At 51.5% G+C, this 11,768-nt stretch overlaps 4 protein-coding genes across 4 annotated transcripts; 1 reads left to right on the top strand and 3 right to left on the bottom strand.

Annotated features, from left to right (window-relative positions):
• Positions 1 to 672: 672 nt before the first annotated feature.
• On the bottom strand, positions 673 to 3,896 carry J4E79_010780 (uncharacterized protein; the record flags this gene model as incomplete). The annotated part of the gene is made up of 4 exons (XM_049359613.1): positions 673 to 2,249; positions 2,694 to 3,431; positions 3,618 to 3,797; positions 3,863 to 3,896. 4 exons carry the CDS (start codon positions 3,894 to 3,896, stop codon positions 673 to 675), a joined length of 2,529 nt encoding a protein of 842 aa, XP_049205915.1.
• Positions 3,897 to 4,366: 470 nt separating this feature from the next.
• Positions 4,367 to 6,459, bottom strand: J4E79_010779 (uncharacterized protein; the record flags this gene model as incomplete). Its single annotated transcript, XM_049359612.1, has 6 exons — positions 4,367 to 4,737; positions 4,791 to 5,384; positions 5,436 to 5,625; positions 5,686 to 5,873; positions 5,922 to 6,114; positions 6,163 to 6,459. The coding sequence occupies 6 exons, from the start codon at positions 6,457 to 6,459 to the stop codon at positions 4,367 to 4,369; spliced, it is 1,833 nt and encodes a 610-aa protein (XP_049205914.1).
• Positions 6,460 to 8,493: 2,034 nt separating this feature from the next.
• J4E79_010778 (uncharacterized protein) lies at positions 8,494 to 10,036 on the top strand (the record flags this gene model as incomplete). Its single annotated transcript, XM_049359611.1, has 5 exons — positions 8,494 to 9,019; positions 9,396 to 9,594; positions 9,652 to 9,802; positions 9,855 to 9,926; positions 9,989 to 10,036. 5 exons carry the CDS (start codon positions 8,494 to 8,496, stop codon positions 10,034 to 10,036), a joined length of 996 nt encoding a protein of 331 aa, XP_049205913.1.
• A 459-nt stretch (positions 10,037 to 10,495) lies between these two features.
• On the bottom strand, positions 10,496 to 11,409 carry J4E79_010777 (uncharacterized protein; the record flags this gene model as incomplete). Its single annotated transcript, XM_049359610.1, has 2 exons — positions 10,496 to 10,692; positions 10,746 to 11,409. 2 exons carry the CDS (start codon positions 11,407 to 11,409, stop codon positions 10,496 to 10,498), a joined length of 861 nt encoding a protein of 286 aa, XP_049205912.1.
• Between the last annotated feature and the right edge of the window lie 359 nt (positions 11,410 to 11,768).

The following is an 11,768-nucleotide window of genomic DNA, read 5'->3' as shown; positions in this document are numbered from 1 at the left end:
CTGGACGCCCAGAGCCAATTCAGCACCAGAGGCCACCCACCCTACCCCACGACCGTTATCTCTACGACATTCTTCCCCTACATCACTCACTTTCAAAGAAAAAGGTTGGAAAATTCTCAGCGTTCCCGGCGCAACTTGCATACAGGGTCCATGTTTCTCCACGACATCGGCCCTAATCCCTCCCATCTTTCAAACGGCATATACATAAAAGTCTCTTAAAGCTTCGGCTTGACATGATCAATCACGGGCGTACACAGCACAACGGCATGGGCACGGCACGGGCATGTGCCATCTCCATCTTCTTTCCTATCACTTCTTTTCCTTTCCTTTCCTTTCTTTGCAAGTGGGCGTTAATGCGTTAGTACCTTATCATCATTCTTTCCCGACTTCTTTCTCACATGAATGGTGCGTCATGGGCAATGGAGTTTCGAATAAAGATCAACAGTTAGTAAGGGTTCATGGCAGCGGCTGGGCTTTTATGCTGTATGGGGGTAATGTAGTGGATGCGATGAAGGTTTTACTGGAAACGAGTATTTACGATGGCATATGAATGAGCATGGATGAGTGAATGGACGGATGGATAGGTAGCTTTAGCTGGAATGTATATATACATATTCTTGAACAAACGTTATACCCGTCTCGTCAGGGTAGAGCGATGCCCCCAACCAGCCCTCAACGATTCATTCGTTGGCCTGTGGGTCGACGGTAAGCCCTGCCCTGCGCCAGCGCACTCTGATTCATTTCACCGTACAACCGAAGCTCTTCGCGTACTTGCGCAGGATCTGGTGGCTGCCATGTTCCGACCCCTTGCCCTCCGGAAACCTCATGAGGATGGTCTCGCTTGGGACTGGGCGACCCGAAGGTGAACATGTTTTGCGCGATACCTCCAGTGTCGGGCGTCGAACGGGTTGTGTCACGATGCGTAGACGGACGCATGTCCTGCGATTGTACGGAATCTACAACGAGTCGTCCTGGAGCCAAGTGAGCCATTTCCTTATCAGACGGTTGATGCGGTTGTCGAGCTACCCTGGGAGGTGGAGTTTGCTGTTGAGAGCCGCTGCTCGTCGGAGGCTCCTTCTCAACATACGGGCGCTGTACAACGTCGTTCTGTTTCGGATACCACCGAACATCCTGTTGCATTCGTGCCAGATCTGTAGACTGCATACCGGTCGCATACGTATTGTCGGGATAAGAAGGAAGGGATTCCCGGTTGTCCTTAGACAGCTGGTTGTTATTTGGGGAGATGCCTCTATCCGCGATGTTTTGGCGCAGGTTGAAAGGTGACCAGATGGGCTCCGGTGGTCTCTCCGCCGGACTCGGTACACTTGAAGGTCCGTCTGCATGATTAAAATAGTACTTGCTAGGGAGAGAACTATAAGCTGTCTTGATTTCTTTGCTTTCAAGCGAGCCGCGAGTATGGTGAGGATGCTGTTGAGTCGTAGGTGGCGAAGGTTCACGCATGACTCCAGTAGGTGCGAAAGCTCCCGAGTAATACGGTTGCGTTGTGTTGAGTTTGGGAAGTTGCGCTGATCCATATGGTTGATGCGGGGATTGTAGTTGCTCAAATGTACTCTTGCTATATTGCTCTGGATGATCGGGTATATTGCGCTCTAGGTTGGGCGGAAGTTGGGGAGGGTGGTGACTTCGGTCGAGGTGCGGAGTGTTCCAACCAGTGAATGGGCTTGATTGTGTGTTTGGATTCTGGGACACTCCAGCATAACCTGGCTGGTCGGGTACCGCGTAACTTGCCAAGTCATCCTCATTTTGTTGCTGAGCCCCCTGCTGTTGCCGCATGAGCCGCTCGTGACGCCACCTTTCCTCTTGCGTCTTCTGTTCCTGATCCTCATCCTGCCATTTCTGCAGCAACCGTTTATGGTTTTGTTTCTCTAACAGGGCAAGCTGTTCTTGATACATCTGGTCCTTCTGTGCCTGCGTCAGTACTACGTAGCCGGAATCGTTGTCGATCTCTCGCCGTATCACTGGCGACTGCGTCTCTATCACCACGGATTCATCACGGTGTTGCTGCGTTTCTTGCCGTCGTTTCCTCTCTTGGTTTGTCTGTTGCGTTCCGTAAGGTACCCTTTGCTGTTGCTGCATCGGTGGACCATGACGCATATTATCTTTTTCCGCCATCCATGGCCATCTCTCCCCCCACGGCTTCTTGTTCTGATTCTCAAGCAGCACAAGTTGCTCGTTTAACAGCCTTTGTTGCTCTTGCAAATCCAATTCCGCGGGAGCATTGTTGAAGCCTGGCGACCTTGTTGAAATATGCCCATAGATTGCAGGAGACTGTGATCGTGACTGCAACGCAGCGGAATCATAAACAGGGTCCCCTTTCAAAAATTGGTCGAAATCGAAATTTTCAAGACTTGTCATGTCATCTCCGTTGGTCTGCCTGGTATCAGTATGCATGTCGAGACAAGAGTCATAGTGGACACTCACATTGTCGTCTGCTGGCCTGCTGGAAAGAGGAGCAGGATTATCTTGCTCAAAGCTGTCTTGATCGGATATATATGGGCTGCTTCGCGGGGAGGGTGTCAGTAGCTCGTCTTTAGTGGTGTTTTTGGGCTGGGTAAATGGGGCTACGTGCGTGCCAGACATATCCAAATACGCCTCCGGTAGTACTCTTGCATGACCATCAAAACCTGGCACGTCTGTCCTTGTTCTGGTTTGGAAGTTGCTGTATGGTTCACTCGGATCGCGTGACATCGCGCCTGTTTCTTGTATTGATGCGGCACTGGGATTCAAGCCTTGACTTGAGGAGTCGTTCGAGGCGACTTGATGTAATATATCGTTCTGGGCACCAGTGTTGACCGCTCCCGCTTTATGAGGACCCCCTCTTTTGTAGATCATTTCGGCATGCTGTCGAAAGCGGAAGAAGAGAGGGTTGATGCCTTGGTCCAGGAGCTGTTGCTTCTTGTCGTCGGGCCATCGACCGACGTCAGTTTCGAACTTTTGTATGACTTCGGGCTTGGCTGTATCCATCAGCTTCTTCGCAAACTGGTTGATGATCACTTGATCTTGACGGTTTTGCTGAGGCGTTGGGGTTTCCTGCGCGTTCGACGGAATATGGGTTCCCTCAACCCCGCCAATCTTTTGTTGTCGAACCATGTCCAGGAAATGTAAGATTTGCAGTAACATCAGCTTTTGTGTATCGATATCAGGAGTTAGGGAAGGGTTCTGTTGCGTCCAATCCTTGAGCTGCTTCCAGGTCTTCACATCGTGAGGCAGATTCTGCACTATTTGAGCGTTTAACACATCGGGAGGGAAAGGCTTGACATCCGTGGCATGTATAACTCCCGGATTCGCGCTCAGGAACCGGTTGGCATCAGCGAATCTTTTGGTGTACTTGGGGGGAATACTCGGACCTGGCGAATCCTGTTGGTGCTCCTCAGGCCTGGGTTCCGCATGTGTCATGCGCCGTACCTTCGCTGGTATGAGTAAAATATTAGTTTGACCATGGTGCTTACGCATATGCGCATTGAGTGCACTCCTCTTGCCAAAGCCAATGCGATGATACTGACAAGACACTGTCTGACAGTATACGCGTTGGACATGAACAGTTTCATGCTCTAGTCGGAGTTGCGCAGTGGCAAAGCCTGACGATAGTCTCTCACAATGCGGGAAGCGGCATCGGAAAGCTGTGGAGGCATATGATTCCTGGAATGCCCGAAGTGTGGCCGGCGCAACACCCTGTACTTCGCGCTGAGCCAAAAGATGGACAACAGCACTCTCGTATACGTGCGCGAGTCGGCTGAAGAGCGTTCGATCGTTGTTGATGACGTAACTCTCAATCTCTGGAAAGATTTGTGAGCTCATGGAGGTGGCTACGTGGAAGTGACGAATATCATTGTGAGCTTACCTGAATCATGATCGCCGTCAAGCTCGCTGGCCATTTGTCTGAGACCCATTACATCTGCCATCAAGCCATAGATCGGTGTGTTCAGAAAGGGCTTGAGCCGTTCCCCTAGGTGGGTGGTGTTTGCCCAGTCCGACGACACGTTGTGAGTTGTAGCAAGACCGAGTATGTGCAGATAGTTTTCGTGTATTCCGTGCAGCCGGTTCAGTTGACGTTCAAGGGGATGACCTGAGCGGAGACCTTTTCCAGAAGCATATTGCAAGCAGTGTTCGATCCAAAACTCTATCGCATATGGTAAGAGCCTGTAATTGCCACTCGCGATGATAGCAAGATAATCTGTGGAGTTACTTCCCAGACGTACGAGTTCCAAGCCGCGAATGATGACAATGGCGCATGCGCACGATATGTCTAGTGCAATATCAGCTGCTGGAACGATTTGGGTTATTTGAGCCTTCAGGAAATATCTAATCGATCGTTAGCGGCTATAAATCCAGCTGATGGAAATGCTTACTCCTTCACCGAGAAGTGGACTGGTACTATCGTTGAATCAGGTAGTTCTTCGATAAGCGGTTTGCAGTGGTCAAGAATAGAAGCGACAGGAATACTTCGCATCTGAGAGCTCATGTCGTCTGGGAACACAGACAGCGCCTGTAGTAGCTCTGATTTGTGCAGAGGCCTTCGTGAGAAGCATATCCAGCTCATGATGCGCGGCACGCCTCCGTAGCTTTGGGCACCTGGGGCGCTGCAGAGACGAGTCACGATCTGTTTGTAAAGGGCCTCCAGATCAGATGGAAGGTTGTCGACGATAGTACGTAGTTCCTCAGGGCTATACACCGTATCGAGTGATTGCAGCACGAGGCTCACCCACAAGAACATACCTGTGTGAGCGTTAGAAAATGTATTGTCGTTCAGCAGATTGAACGGGACGTACCCTGAGACTTCTCAAGCAGAGTCTTCTTGACATGAGCCATGATCGAGGAATCAGGGTCGAGCTCTTCGAAGTGCTCGGGAAGATCAGCAAGCTTATCATCGACAAAACTGACAATCGCACGAGTGACTGCAAGACCTTCGTCGCCATTGCTAAGAGAGATCATCGTTGACAATTTGTCTTTCTTGCGCCGAGAGGTGGCAATGGTGTCTCGGCTCGCGACCAGGATCTTGCAGATATGGGAAGACTGGTCGGTTGAGATCATCTGCGAAAGGTCATTGAGAAGCTCCTTTTGGTCCCGTGAAGCCCATTCGTCGATACCGTCTACGATAAGCCGCACGGATCCCAAACCTCGGAGAAGTTCAGGGAGAAGTGTCAACAACGCTTTCTTCGTGGGTTCAGGATTCGACTTAAAGTAGACGTCATGGACGTAGATGGCGAGATCCTGATGTTCTTGGATGACCTGCGATATGAGAGATCGCAGCAGACGGCTCGGACCATCGGAGCGACTTCCGAGGAAACTACAGAAGTAGTAGAAGACATGAACGGCGCTCGGCTCGGTGTGTTGCACAAGGGCAGAGCATATCATGGACTTCCCTTTGAGCAGGTCAGCAAATGACTAGCCGCAGCGGCGGCAATTGAACATACCAGCTCCTGGTTTACCGCAAAGCCACAAAAGGGGATTCTTTGCGCTATCTCCTAGCCACAACTCAGTTGCTTTATGCTGTATGAACCAATCGCAGCTGTGTGGCAAGTAATCTCGGAGGTGGCGGTGAAGCAAGTCGGCTGGGAGGGTATCAGTCGTTCCTAGCCAGGCTAAGACTTTTTGAATCTTGACCTAGAAGTGTTGCACAGAGTCAGCGCGTGTCTCAAACACAGTGTACTAGTGTATACTGACAGCAGTCCACTCGCGCTCTTGTTGCTCCCAACTCTCATCATCGGCTTTGCTACGTCGAACGGATTCAGCGATGTCTGCTGCGGCAGCTTCCTTGTCGGCTAGCTCGGTGTGATACGCCAGGCTCTTCAGTATCCCATTGAATCGAGATTCGAAGCCAGCCCACATAGAACTGAAGAATATGGACCATGCTATAGCTGGTGAGAATCGCATAGTGTCAAGAAAGCCAACGTACTTACATTTTCTCTTCACAAACTTGTAAGCTCGACGATGAAACTCTACAATGTCAGAGTATACCAGCGCCAGCACGTTCTGAAAGTTGTGATCGTTAACAAGTGCATTGCCGAGACGATCTAGGCGAGAAACTATGTCTCCAATTTTGCCGTATGCTTCTATTAATTTTTCGAATGCACCAATAGAATCGACCGTGATCTGTCTTCACAGTTAATGGGACATTTACTGCATAGGCGTGCGACTCACCATAAGCATCAGCTTTACTGGTGCCCAAATCCATGGCAGGAAAGGCGTCCCATTGCACAGCACCTCCACTACCTTGGAGTAATGCTCCATGCCCTGGAGGAATTTGTCCAGCCGAGCCATATTCTTTTGCATCCGGCGAGCGCGGAGCAAGCGCTCAATGCGTATCGCCTCGTCGCGGACATCCTTGAGCTGGGTGTTGTGGAACAGTCGCTTGTCGTCTGGCGCGACGGTGGATGCAAACCGCTCGAACGCGTCTTGAAGCGTGACGCGGGCTTGGGCGGAAGGGGCCGCCGCCATTGTACTGTACCGAGGTCGGGCCGTGCGCGCGCCACCGAGGCGCGATGAATTCTAGGGCAGGAGGGAGAGGCTACGAACACAACACACTCGCTACTTTATGAATACAATGATGGAATTGTGAGTAGGGGAGAGATGGATGGCAGCTTGCAGGAGGCACGCTCAAGGTTGACAACACCTGTGCATGCTTGTACAGCCTCGTAGGCAGACACACTCAGCCCCCATGGCTTGCAATAGCTTGCAGTATCCATGCACCTAAGCTCTTTACTTCCATCCCCCAACATGGTGATGTGCGAGACTCCGTCTTTCGCGTCTTCAGGCGTCTTGCAGTATGCTCACATGCCTTCCCGAGATCGTTGTCGATGAATTCGCTGCTCCAGCCACAAAGCGACGGCGATTGAATACCCCTCATGCGGAGAGCGTCACACTCGCATCTGATCACGAAGTCTCGGCAGAGACATCACCACCGTCTGCCAGCGCGACCACAGAAGAGTTAGGAGAAGACACTTTAGTATGCTATGGCATGGTCAGTCGTGCCCTGCTCACCTTATTGGTCTATGCTTACCTTTGCTCAGATATCAGATTTAAAAGCACACAGTCTCCTCCATCATGCCACCTCCCTTACCCCTACCCCAGACGCGATCCGATTTGAACCTCCTCGTACAATATTCCGCGATAGTGCCAATACGCCGGTCGCGCGGCTGGACAACTATGGGGGCGAGCTGCTACTGCGGCTGGCAGCCGACGACGAGCTCGTATTGCAACTTTCACTCTTTTCGGCGCCCATCGCACCCCCGACGGAACGGCGGAAACTCAAGGGTACATTGCAGTATGTGGGGGCTACGATATATGGTCCCAAACGCCGCTCCGGTGATGTGGGCGATTTCTTGAATCAAGCCGGTTGCTACTTGGATGACCCTGTTGGCTGTGACCGCAACGTCCCCTACATGAACCCTCAATGTCTTTTTACTCTTCACGAAGCGCCACCAATGACGTTCGATTTATTGCAGTCTCACGAACCACACATCGACAGCTTTTCACGAGCCTCTCTAGATGTTTTGTCTCGTTTCGAAACCACTGATGAGTTCGAATTATCGGCCAGCCCGACAGCTCTAAGGACCGAGTTAAAAGAGTGCGTAGCCCTCTGTGGAAGGGTTACACAAGCTGACTTAGAATCAAAGGCATCAGAAACAAGCCCTGACTTTCTTCCTGCGACGCGAACGAGGTATGCATCCAAACAAAGATGGTGTTGGCGTATGGCTGCGGAAGACAAGCGCGGGACACTCTACGTGCGTATGCCCGAGCCATCTTTTCGAGACTCACTGCTGAGACTTGGTGTGCTTCAGTTTTGTGAACGCTGTGACTGGTGAAGTCCAATTCGCCCCTGGCCCGGTGTGGAGTGGTGGATTGCTCGCCGATGAGATGGGCCTTGGGAAGACGCTGAGCATGATCGCTCTGATTGCTTCTGACCAAGATCGCCGTTCAGACAACGACCCATCCACAGGCTACCCCACATCCGAGACTTGCATACCATCGACTCTGATAGTGGTGCCACTGAGCTGTAGGAGTGTATGCATCCTACGACTTCACGCATGCTGACGCCTTCTGCAGTGGTCAGTGTCTGGGATTCGCAGCTACAGAGGTTCGTCGTCGCAAGCTATACGAGGTAAGCTTACTGACCTTCATCAGCCACGTCCATTCCGGCAAGTTGACATGGTGCATGCACCACGGCAACCGAAGATTCAAGCGGAAGAACCACAAAAGACCGCCCGGTAGGTTACATTTGCGTACACAGATGGTGCGTCGACTGACGGGCCGCTGCATCACTAGACATTGTTTTTACTACCTACCAGACTCTCGAGGGGGAAAATCGCAGGAGCGTTCGGAGCAACGACTCTATATTCTCGCACCACTGGAGACGAGTCATACTCGACGAGGGTCAGCACAAAGGGCTCCCCACATCTTGTGCCTCTATACTGACTTTGCCTCTCTTCAGCACATACGATACGTAATCACAAGACCTCTACTGCGCACGCAATGGCCGCACTCCGCGCGACTTCTAGATGGGCAGTCTCGGGTACCCCAATCCAGAACAGCCTACTCGACTTCCATGGTCTCTTCAAGTTCCTTCATTTCGCACCTTACGACGATCCAAAAGTGTTTGATGACGATATTTCGAGCATATGGCGTACAAAATCCGTCGAAGAGGCCGGCGAGACGTTCAAGAAGCTACTCTCATGTGTGATGATCCGAAGAACGAAGGCTATCTTGGATCTGCCCAGCAAAGATGACCATCTGATGCGTGTGCCATTCAATCACGAGGAAGAAATACATTATCGCCAAATAGAACAACCCGTCATGGATATGCTAGACCGCAACACGGGAGACGACAGCCAAACACAGGCCCCGTGGATGACTGCTATACAGCAGATCAACAAGCTTCGTCTTATCTGCAACCTAGGCGTCTTCACTCCTTCCCAAGCCGACTACGCCTCGCAAGCCGGCAATCCCGATGACAAGACATCGATGATGAACACACGCTTTTCAATGGACGGAGGATCATGTGAGATGTGCTCACAGCCAGTCGAAACATCGGCACTCGGCAGCAGTCTATGGGATATTACACAACCACAAGTCTATTATTCAGCTTGCAGCAAGTTCTACTGTGCAGAGTGCTCCGCAAGCCTTCAATATCGATCACCTGAGCCTTGCGCATGTATAGAGCAGCCGCGACAGTGTCAACTCCGTCTCCTAGCGTCCTTTTTAGCCACTCCCAGTCTTACCCCTACCGACAGCCTTTCTCCCTCATCAATGGATTGGGACTATAGCAATGACGTCTCAAGCAAGGTGTGGGCGCTTGTTTCGCAGATCAGGTCGCGCCCGCAGGAGAAGCAGTGAGTCTACTAGGATCTCAAAGCACCTTACCGACTAACCCTTAGCTAGTGTCGTATTCTCGTCCTGGACTTCCAGTCTCGATATGGTAGAGAGAGCGCTGCGGTTTGATCCAAATCAAGTCATTCAATCCGTCCGAATTGATGGCAAGATTACGCCCAAGAACCGCAGTCTCGCCATCAAACGGCTGCATGACGACCCTGGTATTCGCGTCATACTCATCACAATTGCTTGTGGTGCCTGTGGGTATGTTTACGAAGACAATACCCAGCAGACACGAATACATGCTTACAAATATCTCAGTCTGGATCTAACCGCGGCATCGACAGTCCACCTCCTCGAGCCTCAGTGGAACCCGTCCCTCGAAGATCAAGCACTTGCTCGCGTCCATCGACTAGGGCAGACTCGTCCCGTGACTACTATACGCTATGTCATGGAAGACTCGTTCGAAGAGGTAATCATGCCGCAATGAAATTGGAAATGTGAACTGACACGCGCATCGATAGCACATCCTCGAAGTTCAAGATCGCAAGAAGCTGCTCGCCACAACGCTCCTATCCAACGGGTCTTCGCTGGAGGTAAGCAATGCGCGTATAAACACCTTCACGCCAGCATTCAGATACTGACAAGTCGTTCTCAGAACCTGCGACAATTGCTGCACGAAAGGAAAGGCGGTCAACATGCTTGATGGCACACAAGAGCATCAAGGTTAAACCCTATATATCCTTATTATCATTCGTGCCTGAATCCCAGTTCCTGATAATTACGAATACTTCCATACGAGAGTACCACTGTGGTCAGGGTGGTTGTTTCTTGCGGAAGTCGTGACTAAATCGCCGCCCGCTTTGCTTCATCGCGCACAACTTCAACATTATGATGATGCGAGCTTCTATGCGAAGCCTTCTACAGGTACCGTAAGTGACCTCTGTCGTGGCGTATCTACTCTCTAGCTCGTCATGATAGATGACTCTCGTGGATGGTTCTGCGCCTCCCTCCTCGCAGGCGGCTGGTGTTGATGTAGGTGGCCCGTGCGTATCGCGTCATCCTCCTTCCATCGCAGGAGGACTCTGCGAGCACTGCATCCTCAATCGCCAATAACGACCGCACATTCCGCTTGCTGCTACATGACGTAGCGCGTGTGAACATTCTACGGACTTCCGGACGGCCTGTTCAGAAGCTGCGCACGGTAATCGTCGTATGCCTTTCTGCGCGCTTCTTCCTTGTTATCAAACTCCACCTTCTCTTCTCCGCTCAACTTTGCAGAAATTGCGTCGGCGCTTTCCCGTTGCGCATTCTCGCGTTGGTCAGCCTGGCTCAGCTGCTCCTGGGCGGTCGGTCGAGCTTCTACATCGCCTCAGCATCAAAATCAAATCCTGGAATTCCGATGATTCGCTTACCGTTAGAACGGCCACTATCTTCTACCACAGTCAACTTCCGTGCGAGCTTCCTCGCTCGCTCTGCAAGACTAATGCGATGCAATGCCGGGGACTGTGACTCGAGTTCAGGACTGAAAAAGGCGTCTTGATGGTGCGAGAATGCCTTCAATGACTCGAGCGATGATGCGCCGACCAGTACGTCGACGTCAATGCCCTCCAAGACATAGAAACGACTTTCGATCACGTGTCTTACCGGGCCCCCTTCCAAGAACTTCAAACCTGCATCGGACGACGACGATGATGACAATGATGATGGCGAGGAAGGTGATGATGTCCTTGGCGAATGTTCTTGTCGCTGCGTGTTCATTTCAACTGCCGGCCGATTATCGACCACTCTACCATCCTTGCCAATAGATAGCTGAACAACACAGATTCCGTGAACCGACTTTCTTCGGCCATCTGCGAATATAACCTGCTCGTCGGACGCTTCGCAGATGAAACCACGGTTGAGCATGTAGTCTAAGGACATTATATCGACATCAGAACCGCTGTCTGGTAGTGCCTCAGCGTTTTGACCGTCGATGGAACAATGGAGCCGACGTCGCATGCGGCCAAGCGTACACACTTTGGGTGTTTGCATAGCGTTGAGAGTGCGCTCGATGAGACGTTTCGGATACTTCGTCATCGTTTCTGTTCTTTCCAAAAATGCAGCTGACATGATTAAGGGTGATATGACGGACTCCAGCACCTGGAATACACAATAAATCCTTCGCGGTTCAGTATGAAACGTCCGGGAAAACCGACAAAAGACTTCCACGTTTCCTGTACTGCAGATGGTGCCGCCATCAATGCAGCTTAATACACGATCTTGACAGCCTGCTCGCGATATCTTGAGCCCGAGGTGTTGCGCGAGGTCTCGGGAAATTACATTGCGTTCTGAACCACTATCGGGGATTGCCATCACGGTGGCCGGCCCGGAGGGCGTTTCGAACGTCAAGGGTAGTCCTTTGTACACCTCCCGCTTCTGTCGAAATTCGAACCGCG

This window comes from Alternaria viburni (genome assembly GCF_023758015.1).
Source record: "Alternaria viburni strain BMP 2772 chromosome Unknown scaffold_33, whole genome shotgun sequence".
In the NCBI taxonomy this organism is placed as follows: Eukaryota; Fungi; Ascomycota; class Dothideomycetes; order Pleosporales; family Pleosporaceae; genus Alternaria; species Alternaria viburni.
The sequence above is the reverse complement of the archived record's forward strand: the minus strand, read 5'-3'. Positions and strand labels throughout refer to the sequence as shown.